This window comes from Aphelocoma coerulescens (genome assembly GCF_041296385.1).
Source record: "Aphelocoma coerulescens isolate FSJ_1873_10779 chromosome Z unlocalized genomic scaffold, UR_Acoe_1.0 ChrZ, whole genome shotgun sequence".
Classification (NCBI taxonomy): Eukaryota; Metazoa; Chordata; class Aves; order Passeriformes; family Corvidae; genus Aphelocoma; species Aphelocoma coerulescens.
The window spans coordinates 65,227,521-65,245,049 of NW_027184085.1; the positions used below are offsets into that span (position 1 = coordinate 65,227,521).

General features: G+C 36.7%; 1 protein-coding gene across 1 annotated transcript in view; it reads right to left on the reverse strand.

Annotated features, from left to right (window-relative positions):
- ADGRV1 (adhesion G protein-coupled receptor V1) overlaps positions 1-9,445 on the reverse strand; it is a 264,867-nt gene extending 255,422 nt beyond the window's left edge. The window contains exons 1-2 of the mRNA XM_069001528.1: positions 9,367-9,445; positions 7,778-7,944 (exon numbers count right to left, since the gene is read on the reverse strand). Coding sequence (XP_068857629.1) covers positions 7,778-7,799 — 22 coding nt within the window. The 5' untranslated portion in view covers positions 7,800-7,944; positions 9,367-9,445. The remainder of the gene's footprint in view (positions 1-7,777; positions 7,945-9,366) is intronic.
- Between the last annotated feature and the right edge of the window lie 8,084 nt (positions 9,446-17,529).

The window sequence follows — 17,529 nt, forward strand, 5'->3', positions numbered from 1 at the left end:
AACAAATTTCAGATGAAGACTTTAAGGTTTATAAAGAATGAATGGTCTTTTCTGCAGATTTTTACATTGGCTTCTGTGCTTAATAAGTTAAACCCTTAAGAATGAAAAGATCTCCTGGCTGTTTACTTTGAAGTATGAGGGAATCTATAGCCTAATGAAATATAGAGAGATCAAGAAGGGAAATGACTGCTCCAGATTAAAAATCTGAAATGAAATAAGCATAAAATGCCAGATAGGAAGTGGAAAGTGGCAAAAGAAAGAGAGTTCACTAACAAAGAAGCAGATGGAACACGTGATTACGTATCCTCTACCTCAGAGTTGTCACTGCTGTTTACGGGAGAAGCAACAAGCTGAAGCAGCACCGTTCCCACCCAGCAGCTACAACTTGGTTACCACTGCCCATCATCACACAACTCACTGTATATTTGTAAAGCCCACAGACACAGAGGAGCAAGAGTAAGTGCACTTTTCACTGTCTGTCCTTGTCTACTCCCTGTGATTACAAATACCCAGCCAAGTCGAACATTAAAAAACTGGCATGACTAGTACTTTGCATTGAGTACAGTATTACAGCTATCAGTGGTTGCCAGAGAGAAATCTATTCACAGTAGAGATGTCAGCACCCAGCAGCATCTTTGGCTGAATACAATGGGAGACAGATACATGTGCTCTTTCATATGTAAAGAGGTGATTCTCTGTAGTACACAGGAACAGCATGGAGCAAGAATTTTCACAAGGCCATTGCTGCACCTGTTGTAGAAACATATTAAAACCCTGCATATTTTCAGTATTTTTATTTTAGGCGTTCTCAGAATCTCTTGACATTTACAACAATATTGGAGAACAATGTTGGAAAGCAGCAGGGATTAAAATAAATTTGGTTTACTAAAATTCTCCTTTCTATGTTGTCAAGGTTTCAAATTAAAAGGGAAATATTTTATTTCAGACTAGGTTTTGCCTAGCCTCAAAGTTCCCACAGTTCACACATATGAAAAGGAGGACACGACAAAACTTGGCATATGGATAGCAGGCATTACCCAAGCCTGCTCTGCTGGTTGTTGCTCTTTCTTTGCTTCGGGCTTTTTGTTTAGATGTGGAATAAGTAAGTCTCTCACTCTAATACAGACTGAAGAAGAGAGTTTTCCAAAAGTACTATTTCAAAACAATATCCGCTTATATCCCTTTTTTACCTTCAACCTGCTTCAAAGTGAATAAACAGTGATAATTATACTGCCTTTGTCTGCATCCCTGGACTATGCTAATAGTTGCAGAGTCTATCTCACCAGTTTTCATGAGCATTCTACAGTGTTACTGAATGTCTTTGCTTCCTGTTCTTCTACGTTTTCCTGTCTTTCTCTCTATTACAAAGACAGGTCAGATACCTGACATTGCCCTTCTTATTACTAACATTGGAAATCCCTTGGTCAGCTTTCACTATCTTGAAGTTTTTGGTCTCAGTTGCCTACTTCCCTAGTCACTACTGCTGCCTTGACAGAACAGTACTGCAGCACAACATCCGGTGCTAAAAAGATTTATCTGCATTTAACATTGATGACAGTGACATCAGTCAGTTATTCCCCTGACCACTTCCTTTCTAACAGTTGCAACTTTTTTTTTTTTTAATCTTGTTCTGTATTACCATATGTATTACCGGGAATGGTGAATTTAATGAAACCTGAACAACTTCATATAATTCTTGCTCATTCAATTATCCTCTCTTGGAAAAGGCGTGCACTCTTCAAAATAGACATCTTATCCTAAGGAAGAAAATACATTTAACTTGCCTGCCACTATATTTATATTTACTAGTCAGAAAGGTACATCTATCATCACAGCCAGGAACCAATACATAAAGCAGTAAATCTGCAAGCTGAGGCCAAGACAAAGGCATGAGGAGGAATCCAAATCATCTCACCCTCTTATTAGAGGTCACTCAGAGTTAAAAAGTGTAAGAAGTCCAGACTATCCCTTGCAAGTTTTCCGGCAATTTCTTTTTTATTTTCTCAGAAGAACTTGAGGGGATCTAAACTGCATTATTAATTTTTAAGTTCTAAAACATGTAATCATCACTGGAGAACCAAATGTTATCTCTTATGCCAGGTAATGCTAGAGATTTTCTGAGGTAACCACTTGCTACAATTCTGAGCAGACAGTAAAACGGGCAAAACTCTCAAGCAGTGTTGTATCCAGTACTTCTAGCAGCAAGCAGAAGGTCTTCTACAAAAATCTGCAGTTATCTTATAATTTTCAAGTCAAACAGAGAACCAGGAAATAATTCTGACTAGCTGTAAGATCTGGATTATTTTTACTCACAGTACCTCCAGTGTAACAACTTGGAGCTAATTAAGGTTACTTTAAATTTAGAACAGAGATCAGAGTCTGATGTAAATAAACTTTGGCAGAAATCTGCTAATTAACAATGCTGAGAAATACATTAGTAAGGATCTGAGTCTGCTTAATGTTAAAGCACACTAACTTCATCTGCAGAGCTTTCAATTTATCTCACACAACTGACAAGAATCTATTCATATATAGGTCTGACTACATACTGTTAAAAGCAAGACATTATTTATGAACAGTTCTACTTACAGTATAAATTTAAGCAAAAGGTAAAGATATAGTTTTCAGCTCCACACTGGAAATCATTTTCCACCCACGTAGTTCCAATGAAAATAGTATAACATCTTTCACTGACAGAAGTCAATTTGCAGGGTAGTCCAGAACCAGAGCTAGATTTTTACATAGGTATTTTGCACCAAGTGTAACTTCAGACACTGTAAGCATTTATACCCTCTCTCAAGCTGGTTTTTGCACCAAAAAGAAAGGAGATTAAAAAAAACCAACAATAAACCAAAAACCAACAACCAAACTGAATCAAAACCAAGTGACTGACCCACTTAGATGCCTAGCACTCCCAGCTCATACTTGTAGAAGTAACTTCATGATTGAGCATGCCACAGGATCAGGCTCTTAACACATAAGGAACCAGAAATACAGCTGATGAAGGTCTGCAGACTTCACTGCAAATCAGCCATTTATTATACTTCAGTATAATCTGAACTTCCACAATAATTTCCATTTGTACTCAATTTTGGAGGTTTTTTGCATGTCCTCAACACTCTTACTTAACATATGTTGAGAACATATGTCGGGAGCTGAGGACAAAACTATCACAGTTTCAAATACCTAGTACCTGCTGTAAATCAATTTCCATGGCCTGAATAAACAGTATATACCAGAAAAAGAAATCATGCTTTTCTGCAGTACAGTGGTAATTTTTTTCACTTAAAATTAAAATCATCCTAAATCAGTGCTTTACACGTAATGTTATTGCAAGAAAAAACCCCAAAACTTTAGGGTACAGAACAGCAAAATTACAGCCTCATGGCAAGGATTAGATGGCATTGTTTCAGGTACACTGACAGAACTGTTGCTATCCACAATGGATTCTTACTATTTAATACACATGTATGAGCCAAACAGAATTTTTAACGTGTTGTCTAATTATTACAGTAATTGAATCAGTGAGATTTTCTTGAGTTCAAAAAAGGGTATTACTAAATACAAGAATTTAAGGCATACATAAAACAAGGTTCTTTTCTACAGTAAAATGTATTCATTTTTCATTAGATTGCAACAAATTAGATTGACTTAATTAAAGAATCTGTGTGTTGCAAAGTCCCTCAAAGACTTCTTTCTGTAGAATTAAAAATACATTTGTGTAATTTGTAAAGATGATTAGCATGGGGCCCTCACTCTAATCTATACTGTGGATTAATCTCTTAAATCTGGGCAATCTGCTTTTAGATAAAACACATGATAAAGTATTTATTTCTCAGAGAAGAGAACTCCTTAAGCAAAATTTGTTTGGCACCAAAGCCTTTTTTACACTACCTTTATCATGTGTGCTGCTTTGCCTGGCTTTCTAAACCTTTTAACCCACGTCACAATTTAATAATCACTATTTAATAATTATAATCATTCCCCTATTAACTGGGTATTTCTTGTTGTTCTTCTAAGGCACCCTGCAGCCCAAGACAAGGAAACCTCTTTGTTTATTAGTTATTTAAGACTAGCAACAATAACTATGCTGGAAAGAAAGGTGCTTTGAGAGGATTACACAAAACTAGTTCTCAACAGCACCAAGCCAAAAGCAGCGAATTACAAACCCAAGTACTTCATTGCATGTAACCCAATTGGCTGGTTGAAATGCTAATTGCCTTTCAGCAAAGCTAAAGGCAGACAAGGGACCCTGAGCTTCAGAGAATGACAAGCATTTTTTACCCCACTTCTGCACCATTGTCTTCCTGAGAATTATTCAAAATCTATTCATAAAGGTAGCTCTTTTCCTAACCTTTAAAAATGTGGGAAATTTCTAAAGCTCTTACCAGTACCTCAGATCTGTTGGCCTGCCAAACCCATAACAGATGGCTGAATTAAGGCCATGTTAAATCCTTAATGAAGCAAAGCTTGAAACAATTCAGAGCAGTAACATATTGGACCAGTCCAGGATAAGTGACTGAGAAGTTTCTTTTGCCATCAGAAAATGAGAATTGTAACTGTATTCTAATTAATGAGTCTATACAAGATACAAGATTAGATAAATAAAAGTATCTCAGTATAGAAATAGATACATTGCTATTACATTCTACAGGAAATTCTGTCCTGATTAAAAAAAACCACAAACATAAAAGCTGTGATAAACATGCAAAGCATCTTCTCTGTTGTTTAATTTTCCCAGATAAATTTAGCCTGTCAAATAGGCCTGTTTGAATAAGTACAGGCATACTTATCTTAACTGCAACATTGGTTCGGATTTACAAATTATTTCAGTACAAGAAACTACAACTTTAGTTTTATAGGAAATAATCATAAGCCAATCTATGAAACATTTTTTTCATATTTGAGGTATATTTCAGAACTCACAGCTGGAAAATTCTTTCTGCAAACTGCCTCAAGTTCTCATATGCAGAGTAAGTTAAATCTTGGAAGTGTTTATTTACACAAAGTATTTCCCAGTGAGATTATTCACTGAAAAAATGACTTAAGCAAATGAGACTTTGCAGACATTTGTGAAATCATTTGTGACTTGGTATTTTTTTTCTGAATAAAATATAACAGTGGGTCCACCTGGAGTAAGACAAATGGCCTGTACTATTGTTTCCTCCTGTCAAACTTTTTTTTCCTTAAGAAATATTAATGTAGCTCCTATTAGATAGACATAAATCTTGAATTTGTGGAACTATGACAAATGCCTACAACTGACAGCAGTGGCTTTGTAAGATTCAATTTGATGATGGAGATATTATATAGCATCTGACTCTTAATGCACATTGAGAGAAGCATTTAAACAGTATGTATGCTTATTTGTAGAAAGGAAAAGAATTGTTATATTCACCTTTATATACAAAAATGATTATACCTTAATTGGCCAGTCTTGTAGAGCTGAAATGCAAGCACAATTTCTACAAATGAGTACAGCTGATCAAGAGGATTACACATGTAAAAATAGTTATATATGTGATCATATTTTTAGAAGGTCAAGACCTAATAGTCCATGAGCAAATAATTCAGAATATTCTTTTTATTTATTCTTGCCTACTACATTTTCATATTTCTTAATGAACAACTAAACTGACCCAATACCAGGAACACCCTGAAAGAGTTTGGGATTATTCAGAAATAAAATTTAGCTAAATTGCATCAGATATCCTATCTCAAATAATAGCAAGAATCATACATACACTTTACTATTCTGATGCTTCCAAAACCACCTTGGACTAAAACACTTCAGATGTAGCTGAGACAATTTTTAAATCACTCTTTCTTCAAAGTGTGATGCAATGGCATACTTTTCCAATTTTTCAATGAAACATTCTAAAATTAAAGTTCTGTTAAGCTTATAGACCACTTTTAAACCGATCAAAAATCCCCTCACTGTTATCATGACACAGTTCTGAACAACTACGGTAGCTGTGTAACAATATCAAAGGTGATTTGTGGGTCATCAATATTTTTCTCTCAAATTGCTACAGATCATTGGTACCCAATGAATGAGATCCTCAGAGACCTCTGTAGTGGTGCTCTCCTTTAGTGTTATACATCTAAAGGAATATGCTTTCACAGCTTTTCCAACAGTTCAATTTCAGTCATCATATTTACATGCTGATTAAAATATTCATGTAAGCATTTGTAGATTTAGGCACTCTATTTTTATTAAATGCAATTCCAAAGACAATAAAAACCCCTTGAAGATAATAAGCTTAAATAACAAAATTCCATAGGTAGTAGAGATCTTAATACATGCTATGATTTAGACCCAATTCTGAAAATTTCTTTTAAATAAAGCTCACAAGAGCTTCTCAGGGAAGAATTGCACAATAGATTTGAATGCATGAGGATAGATCTCATTCACTAGTACCAACAATTTGAAATGCATCCAGCACTATTTTTCAACCTTCAAAATGCTGACAGCACAAATAAACTGCCCAGCACTAGTCTTCACAAAAACAGATACCATGTTTTCCCATCAATTTTCATGTGTCCAGGACACAGACCACACTTACAAGCTAATAAGCATGTGCTCCCATTATCAGTGTTAATTAATTTGCTCAGATGTAAATTTAGTAAACATCATTGATTTCTTCATCTAAAGCTCTTAAAACACAAAAGTGTATTAGAAAACAGCTAAAGTGCAAAACCTGTGCTTTGGAAATCAATAACAACATAAACCCCAGTAAAAACAACAGATTAGAAATAGTATATCCTTGAAATGTGGTAGCTCTTATATTATCAAACATTTGGCCATTTCAATTCTAAGCCTATTATACCACAAATTATTTGATTTCCTCAGGAATCTTGCTCTTTTGGGTCTTTCCACATGGAAACACTGAAATCTGTTTAGTAAGAGAAGCTTGTTTTAGGCTTAAGGGACAGATAAACTAAATATATCACATTCTACCTTCAGTTATTAAACTGCCCTCATGGCTGAGTCCCAAAATGCTTAGTACTTAACTGAAAGACCTATTCTAGAAAATGTGTTTAAAAACCACCAAAAACCAAAACACTTTTGGCTTCTATATAATGAATAACATTTTTAAATCTGCGCCATAAAGCAATTACAGACTCATTAAAAAACAATGACTGATTTTTGGCAAGCAGTTCCATATACACTCGATCTTAACTTTATCTGGGTTAACAAAAGTGAATTATGCAATGTCTTATATAGAATCAATACATCAAAAGCAAGAAGCAAAAGCAGTATTTCTAAGTGTAATCACTTCCACATCATATTGTAATTACTAATGTTTAAAACTCATTCCTTATTAGATGATTATTTGAAAAATTCATTCTTTCAACTCACTCTCCTTTAAAATACACAGTGTACAAGCAGCTCCTCCACTTCTATTTTCACCTAATTACACTACCAATTAATGTTTTGTTCTTTTTTGAGAGTCAAAAATTGTCAGCTTTAGACTGAGCTGCATCCTGATAGCATCCCCTGAGAACAGGATTTTCCATTGGAAAGACTATTGTCTCCACCTGCCCGGCTTTGCAGAGCAGAAAGACGAGCTGCTGGAACAACAGAAACCTTAGCAGACTCTCACCCTCCGGCAGCCCCTCATGGATGAGCGACACACTCAGTTTCTGCTGCTGCTAAACCACGTCCCTGCTGCAACAGGTGCTGCCTGCAGAGCTGGACAGGGAACATCTCTGCAGCTAAAACAGGATGCTTCCAAAGCAACTACCGCCTCAGACAGAGGTACAACAAACCTACCTGGACCCTGGGGCATGAACATCCGCGTCTTCTGGACTCTGCCAGCCGCCTGCACACCCTCTGTCACTCACGCATTACGCATTCCCGTCTCCTACTCCTCCCTCCCTCCGTTCTGCGCAGCGTCCAGCACTCTCCTCCCTCTCCTGACTGCTGCTGCCTTCCCACTGCTGTGGAGATAAAAAAGGGTGGGATGGTAGAGTACAAAATTTTTTCAAAGCCCAGCAATTACTGCTGTACTGCTGTAGTTAAGACAGAGTCAGCCCCTCCCGCCACCGCCTTGGCAGGTCTTCCACTCAACAATCTTCTGTTGTATTACTGTGCACAGCAAAAGTGGCAGGTTTTATTATTGGATGATGACAGATTACGGATTCAAGTTCTCAGTGCCACCCGAACATGCAGCTCGTCTTAATTCACAGCTATTCAGTGCTCTGGATGGAGAAACAATTCTCTGTTAGAGAAACAATTTCCAATCCTAGATGAAGCATTCCAGACTCAGCCATTTCTCTAGCTAATATCAAATCCATATTTAATGGTCACCAGGATTCCAAGGAAATCCTAAGCCACAAGAGAGACACAAAGGTGACTCTCTGATTTTGTCAGTGTTGGCCCCCAAACTCACAAATTCTCCCATTTAATAGTAAGTAAGTATCAAAATTTCTTCTTATCCAATAAAGGATAGAAGGCAGAAATAGAGCACAGAAGTATTCAGGGAAAACCAAGACAGAATCTAGAACACCCTATGCCTTCTGATGTAATTAGCCTGGTCACTACATCAATTTGTATTGAATTATGATGATTTGGGAATAATGTAAATAAATATGAAAAGGCAAAGAAGATGCTAGAGAATGATGAAAGATTAGAAAAATTACTTAGTAAAAGGCACACAGACCTCAAGAAGCATTTTGCTTATAAAGATGATGTTTTAAAGTAGAAGCATTCCAAGTAACAAGCCATCCAGCGTAGTGTAAAATCATAGCAGGACAGGATGAACTACCTCTAATAGGTGGTTATTTCCCTCCTCTGACAAAAGAGGAAGTCCAAATAGTTATCTCAGAGTACTACCTAGCTTCGTTGGATAAGAAGACTCTCTCTATTTACTCTGTATATACCTATAGATAAAATCAATGTTGATAAATAAACATTTGCAGTATACTTGATAAAGGCATAGACAATCTAATATGCAGATGGAAAAACAGACATTAATAATCAGAACAAACTTCAGTTCTTAAGACTGGAGGAATTATTGGGATGATTCACCAAGCATTATAAAAAATCTCCTTTTTCAAGAAAACGCAAGTGTACTTTTTTCTCCTAATAAACTATGCTGTGCATCTAAAAGGAATTCAGGGTGTCCTGTTTGATAATCTGTTTTATATGTTTAATCACTTCTTGCACTAGTTCACCTTGGTTTATATCTGAACGTATCTTTTCATCAATATTTTATTATGCATAATCCTCATGTACAAGCACCAGTTTATCTGGGGGAAAAAAAAAAAGGAGCAAGAAGCAGTCCTTCAAAGGCCAATATTATTAGTGCAGAATTTGCATCAGACAGAACTTAATGTATGAGCATGGCTTATATAACTTACTTCACGTTTTCCTCTTTTCATCCGGTTTCTGTACAAAGCTCCACCAGCTCTTCCACCAGCTATCAGAGGGGCTGCCTTAATAGTAATTCGTTCTCAATTACACAAGGCCTGAACACATTAAACGTTGTTAATTACTGAGCTAGAACACTAAGGAAGAGTGAGAACTCAGATTTGGGCTTAGAAATTCACATGGTTATTTTCATGGGCTCTTCCCACAAAACTGCATTCAGATCCAAAATGACTGTACCTTTTACTGTGCTCTCTTACTCAACACGTGGTACACTATGTTTTCTTTCAATCCCTGAGGATTTCCTGATTACTTTTTTTCATGTTCATCATACCACTCCAGGGATCTGTGTTTCTTTTTGTTTACACTTGCAGATGAGAGAGAGCTCCCATAAGATTTTATCAGTGATGGTCTTCAAGCAGCTGGAAGACTGATGGTGATTGACATCAGACACTCCACACACACTTTTAACAACTCAGCATGCAGCCCACACTGCACTCCCAACCCTTACCAATGTCAGAGACAAACAAGCAGGACTGGTATTGGACCTACAGCAGATCTGGCATTGCACAGAACTATGTCTCCAGGTCAGCCTTAGCTTCTCTTTCAAAATAAAAGCAGTAAATTAGGTGTATTAAGTACACCCCTCAATTCTCTGTTTGTTTGTATATCCTTTGTTTTGAAATCATTAAAACTCTGTATGCAAAAAATGGCTCTGCTGCAAGTAAATCAATACTGAAAGCACCAGAAACAATGGACTCCAGTTTGTTTGTTTGTTTTGAAGCCTCGCCTTTTCCCTTTATTGGCATCATCTGAAAGAAAAGACCACAGAAGAGGGAGTTAGAAGAAGAAACAAATCCCTGAGAAAGAACCGACGACTTAAAGGAACAAGAAAAAAAAAACATCTAACAAAGGCTTTCTAGCATGTGTATTTCTTCTTTACATTTTTGTTTCTATTAAGGAAGATTTTTGTCTTATATCAGTGCTATTTGGTTTTCAGTAAGAGGTACTGAAATCTTAATCTATAAATACCAGAAACCAAAAATTTTTATTCATAAATACTGCTAAAATTGACCTTTGTTTTCACCTGCGACATCCAAGCTTCAGGATTCTGGGCTAAGCACTTATTTGGATGCAAGTACCAAACAAAGAGATTCCAAAAATTTTGAAATGTTGGTCCTGCACAGGTATATAGGTCTATCTACCACCTTCTCTGGTGCGTTAGCTGAAGCAGGCTCAACTACGCAGAATGAGGAACAAAAAGCATGTGCATAGCTCTTTCACAGATCAGTCCTTAATTATGATACATCAGACAAGTTATTTTTACCTCTTACTTATGAATCAATTTCTCCCATATGATGCAGTTCAAAAACATGTAACATCCACCAGATACAGGCAGATATGGAGGCTGATCTTGCTCCTTTTGTCACAGAGCAATCAACAAGATATAGATGATTTTCCTGCAAGACATTAATTTGGTATTGGTAGTCAGCTGTTGGTTGTTTTTTTAAGTGGATTTTTTTTGAATGATGGTCCCGAACATTTTTGCAAGACAGACCATGCTAGAGATGACCACAAGCACTAATATCCTTTCCTGTGCATGTGCAGCTGTAGCTTGATTTTTGATTCTGTACCAATATTTGTTTGTTTTGCTGACATCTAGGTTGCATTCCCCTTTCTCTTTTATTATTCAGTTTGATTCACACTGGGGACCACACCTAACTGGCAGTATTGAAAGAAACAGCAGCCAGAACTGTAGAATATGACTTTAGTAGCATAGTCTTCAGGGAACTATGCTAAGTCAGACTTCAAAAGAGGGTGGAACTGACCAAGTCTGGTACCAAAGAGGTGTGTTCATCCCACAGCCCGACTAGTCTGTGAGAGCAGGCTTCTAACCTGCTATCTCATAGCAGCTTAGGATCTTGGTTGGGTTGTCTCTTCTTCAAAATGTGACGTGAGGTTTCTGATCACTTTCTGGTTGTCCTACCTGCACTCTCTGGAGACTCCAATCCAGCTGCCCCATGCCAGAGAAATGCACGACCACTACCAAGTGTCACCTGATGCCAGGCACTTGCACTGCTCACTTTCCTGAACTTTACCACATCCTTTTGTTGAGCTGGGAATACTTTAATATCATGATCTTGATTTTATGGCATAGCTTCCTGATGAATGAACAAACACATGCAGAAAAGAGAAAAAAATAGTCAAATGCAAACAATGCTAATAAACTGAGAAGACTGAATGACAAAATAGGAGTATTATGCTTCTGACTGCTTTATGCCAGACTGGTTCATGTGCAGACATATGTAGGTAAAATCATATTCTGATCTTCTGTTTTTCAGAAATGTCCAGGATTTAAGAAACTGAAAAATGAGAACTTCCAAGGACATTGCACTCTTTCTCGATGGACAAACATTGTTTATGCTTCCTATGATCAGTTTGGTAAAGTTAAGTATTTTTATGGTACAGCTCCGTACTTGTATATGGATAACACATGCTGATATTAACATTCTAAAGGAGTTTTTAACAGAAAAAATTGAGTTATTCCCATTATTAGGAAAAAGGAAATGGCTCCTAGCATATGCTCATTAAAGGCTGCTATATTTTAATACACATTACAGCAGAAGCACTATTCATATAATCATAACTTTTTGATTCATGAACTTAAACTCTCATTTGACAAGACTTCCACAAAAAGTGATACGGCTTTTTTAAAATATTAATTTAAATACGTTAAAGTGTACTAAAAATGAACAATTAATGAGAAAATAATTGTTTTGTTTTAGTGCACCTTAGATTCGGGTGATCAAGCTCTATCGGGCCATTTTGAGACAACTTAGGTCATTTTGTGTCACTCTAATGAGTCAAGAAGAGTGCTATCTCTGAAGGGTTGGTTTGGTCTTACAAAGTTACATAGCTCATTTCAAACCATAGTGGATGCTCACTGGCTTGTGTGCCACACGGCAAAACAGCAAGAGGATAATTTGTCAAGAACTGTCTGCCGGCTCCTCTTATGCAGTTATTGTTGCTAAATGAAGTTGTAGTCATGTTACTTCAAGTATGTTCAGCTCTTCATTTGCAGCATGTCACTGACAATGTACATTCTATGCAGCAAATAAGACATTTTCTCATAAAATATTCATAAAAACATACAACTTCTGAGCATGTCAAGCACTAGACTGTAAATTCAAATAGAATGGTTACCAAAAGCACATTTTTCTGAAGTTAAGAAATGGTTACCAAAAGCACATTTTTCTGAAGGTAAGACATAATAAAAATATTAAAGCCTCTCCCTAATCTCTTGCATCTACTTTGCACTTAATTTCAAAGTCTTCAAAAACTATTTAAAGATAAAAGCAAGAGAATTCCAGATGCTGCATACAACTTGACTTGCTTTCCCAGTTCACAGCTGGGCATTCTGTTTGCTTCCTTTCAAATGAGGAAAAGAACTACTTGGAAACATAAAAACCCCTATGTTTTTCAACTTAAGAATTGACTTGTCTCTTTTTAAGTGAAACATCAAAATATTTTCTCACTAGTTGATTACCTTCACCCCTCAAGATCAAAGACAAATTATTTGATCAAATGTGAAATTAAGTACCTAGAACAAATATAAACTTTTAATACAAAGCTTTAAGACCAGGATTTTTGTCTCAGAAGTAACTATCTTCTATGTTTATGAATTTATTTTCCTGGCTGTGTGGAATCCTGGCATTCATCCTTGTAATATTGTGTCCACAAAGAGGCACTGAAACAATTTAGCATTCTGATGTTGATCTGGTGCTTCTGAGGACTGTCAAGCAGGTAGGGGAGAAAACAATTAAATAACAGTGTTAATACAGTGGATAACATGGTCATTTTGGAGTTGTTCTCCAAGGGAAAAAATGTAACTATTGTCAATACATCTGCTTTTAGTTTCATTTACACTTTGTGCTTTGAAAACGTTCAAGATTTCTATTAACGTAATGCTTGATCTGCAACGTTTTTAATGTTATTTCTAATTGAATGACTATATGTCATTGTTTTGTATTGTTTTTCTAAAATTTTATGTATTTATAATATCAGTCTTCCCTGTGACACCCGAAATTTGAGTACCTCAAATGCAAGCAGATTGAAAATCAAACCACTTAATTATGTTTATACTGCAAAACATCCTAAAGCAACTGCATATAAAAGTTCTACACAATTTTTTATTTGTTATCTAGGTATTGCAAAAGCCTGCATTGATGCAGCCACATCACTTGATATATAAATATTCCTAGAAAAACATAACACATGTAACAGTACTACGAAATGTGCTTTCACATGGGCTTTCAATTTATGGCATTGCAAATCAAAAGAGAGGTTGTTCAGACAAGAAATAAAAACATTCCATGGAAAAGTGATACATGAAGGAGAAACTACTGAAATGCATATTTAGGGCACAGAGTATAAGATAATAAACCCCACATTGTTTAAAATCTGTATAAGATCAACTAACTTGATCTTTTAGAGCTGCTTCCAGTTTATGCTCACCATGTGTGGTGCTACCCTGTGGCTTGTTATTTTACTTCGATGGCAGAGGGAGGAAAACAGCAAAGCTCAGTAACTATACTGCATAGCTCAATGTAACCATGGAAGCATTTGTCCACTTGTCAGAGCCTCTTCAGAACGATTCAACCATTCATTTCATTGAATCAATATTGAAGCTTTTAAGATTTATTACTTGAGGGAGGAGGAAAACTAATAAAACAAACTCCTTGTTGCTTCCCATTAAATACAACTTGTCACAGTAGGCATATTAATACCTTGTAAACACTTTACTGATGCCATGTGGGCTATGTTATCTGTCCTGATGAAGATTACTAGTAGTGCATTTGCATTCACATGCCTAATACTCATTGAAAGAACTTAAAGGTTTCTTACATGTTCTGCTGTCCCATATAAAAGCTGAATCAAACAGAAAGACAAAAGTTGGAAGAAAACAAGGGTGGGAGGAATCTATTTTAAAATTCATGAAAATGCCCCCTTCAAAGAGTCTGTTTCTACTAGATCATTTTTGTATTTATGTCATAAACTGAACACTTGTAATCATATGTTAAGTGCTTAAAAAAGTTGAATGGGATGATTTATTTTACAAGTATTTTCATATTTGTTAAAAAATACTATACTTATCTAAAAATGACAGAGGCAAAATTGAAACAAACATGTTTTGTATGGAAAACAGCCATTTCTTAAGCTATATACTGATAAGTACTTGAGGTTACAAATAGCTATACATATTTTTGTTGTAATCAATTGTACATTGAAAATTTGAAAGAAAGCATTGTAAGATGTTTACAACTACAATATTATTACTTATTACTAATATCAGGAGCAGAGAGTATCAATTCAAAAGTTTCATTTACACCTAGATGCCCTTATAGGTGAAAACAGAAGGCACATTAAACACAGAGTTCAAATATTTGTCAATATAGCAGGCTGTGGATATCATACCTGCTTCTATGTCAAAGATTTTTATGACTCTGAATCAGACCCTTTACCACAAGATAGTCTCCCTGGTCTTGCTCCCACTCCCTTCTATTATTCCCTCTTCCTTAGATAAAAAGCTGCTCAGCATACACCACTATTCCAACCGGAAGAGCTCAAAACAAAGGATGAAAGTAATGCTAGGATATTTCAGAGAACTCTCTTGCTTGCCTGTAGGCCTCTGTTCACACGGTAAGAACAGTAGAGGCATGGAAGAGGCAGCTGCAGAGCTGACAGGATTGCAGAGGTACCCAGGCCAGTATGAGGGCACTTTCCCACTCAGTGGAATGACATCAAAGGACAGTTTGCCAGAGAAAGATTTTCTTGGCTGTAGCTGTAGGTAGTAGCATTGTACCAGTATAGAATACATCTACTGTAGAAACTCATAAGCCAGTGAGCTTGTAAGTGAGCAAAGTCTGTATCAATTAAGATGTAACCTTTGTCAATGTGGTATATAATATAAGCAGGTCTAAAGGGTCATAATATCAGCAAGCTCAGAAACATACAGGTTTCCAGGCTTTGGCCTTACAGAATGTGCAATTATAAAGCAACAAAGCACCTATGGAGCTACTTTAGGATTTTATCTTCATATGTGACTGGATCTTACTGGTTTTACCCACAGTAGGAGATTCTCCTCAAATTGTGGAATTAGCAGCAGTAGTCAGAGCATTTCAATTACTTCAGGAACCTCTCAATCTAATAACAGATTCAGCCTATGTAGCTAATGTGGTCAAAAGAATAGAAGGATCACTCTTGAAAAATGTTGATAATGATGTTCTGTATCATTATCTTGCATGCATGCAGCAGGTTGTACAAAACAGGAAGAACAAAAACTTTTTCTCCCAAATCAGAGCACATTCTTCACTTTCAGGATTCTTAGTGGAAGGAAATGCAGAAGCAGATAAATTAACAATGGCCATTGAAAACACCTTGCCAAACATTTTTGAACAGGCATTTCAAAAGTCATGCATTTTTTCATCAAAATGCACAAGCACTTAAATGAACATTTCAGATTAGCAAAGATCAGGCAAAAGCAATCATAGGTGCTTGACCTGATTGTCAGCTCATGCAACCTCCTGTATCTACAGGAGCAGTCAATCCAAGAGGATTGCAAAGTCTCCAATTATGGCAAGCTGATATCACAAAATATTCATCTTTCGGAAAACTAAAAAATATCCACGTATCAGTAGGCACCTTTTCAGGTGCAGTTGTTGCCTCCTTACACACAGAAGAAACAGTGAAACATGCACGTCAGCATTTTCTGCAAGCATTGGCATCGGGTTAGGTGTGCTTCAAGAAACAAAAACAGACGATGGTCCAGTTTACATAGCAAAAGAGCTACATAAATTCTTAATGAATTTATCACTCCTTCGGTATTCCTCATTCTCCTACAGGGCAAGCAATCATTGAAAGAACACACCACACCTTAAAATCCCTTTTGGATAAACAAAAAAGAGGGGAGGCAGAGGCTACACCACAAATGTGCTTGAATAAAACGCTATACGTTTTAAATTTTTTAAACAGCTCTTTTGCAGAACCAAATCCACCAATAATCAGACATTTTCCCAACACCACACAAGCAAAGTTAAAAGAAAACCCTTTAGTTTTGATCAGAAATCCAGAGACAGGAAAAATTGAAGGCCCTTTCCCACTAATAATCTGGGGCAAAGGGTACGCTTGTGTCTCTACAGGTGCTGGTCCAAAGTGGATTCCTTCAAAAAATGTGAAGCTCTACAAGCCACAGGAATACACAGATGCCCCCGGAAGCAGAGAAGGAAGCACGCAGACGTGAACTGCAGCTGATGATAAACATCTTTTATACCACATGCAGAAGCTGTGAACTTTGGATTGAGTGCCAGTATAATAGTGTGGGAATTGTTGGTATCGTAAAGCCTTGTTGACAAGTGCATGGTGTTATGATTCAGAATTACATACGAAGCGAGAGGCCATTGAAATTTTAATTATATCAGGTCATGAGGAAGGAAATAGTCCTCGTCTCCACAGTAATTGGAGGGAACTTCAGAGAGAACCCAAAGAGGTCCAAATTTGCAGAATTGAATGCAAAAAAATAACTTTTGTGCCTTACAGTTGGCTTGTCCCAGAACGAGACTGAGAAAAGAAACCAAAGAGAAGTATGAAACTAAATCAGATAGCATACTTGTACCTTATTAGTTCATTGTTTGCCTTAAGTATCATGATCCTGCCCATGAGTCAACCAAAAACCAATGTTTGGGTGACCCTAGCCAATGCCTCAGGCTTGGATACCATTTGTTTGACTTACTCAAGTCCAGAAAAGCCATTCTCAGCCTGCTTGGTCAATTTACCAGTAGATAATTGGCCAGTACCAAAAAATGTCTCCTCATAGCTGTCACGATTCCTCATGAATCCCACAGAGGAACGGGGTGTCTGGACTAAATTTCTCCCTGAGACACCCTATGAACCTCAAGAATAGGAAATCCTTGGCTCAGTAAAAATGGATTTTTGCATAATATTTGATTCTCCTGAGTCAAAACAGAATAAAAACAAAATCACAGATGTCACTCCAAATCATGCATTGTATGAAAATGCGACATCTTGGTGCAATTTCACTTCAGTCTTGCACACAGCACCCAACCATGTTCCTTTACAATTACCACAAGGAGACTTGT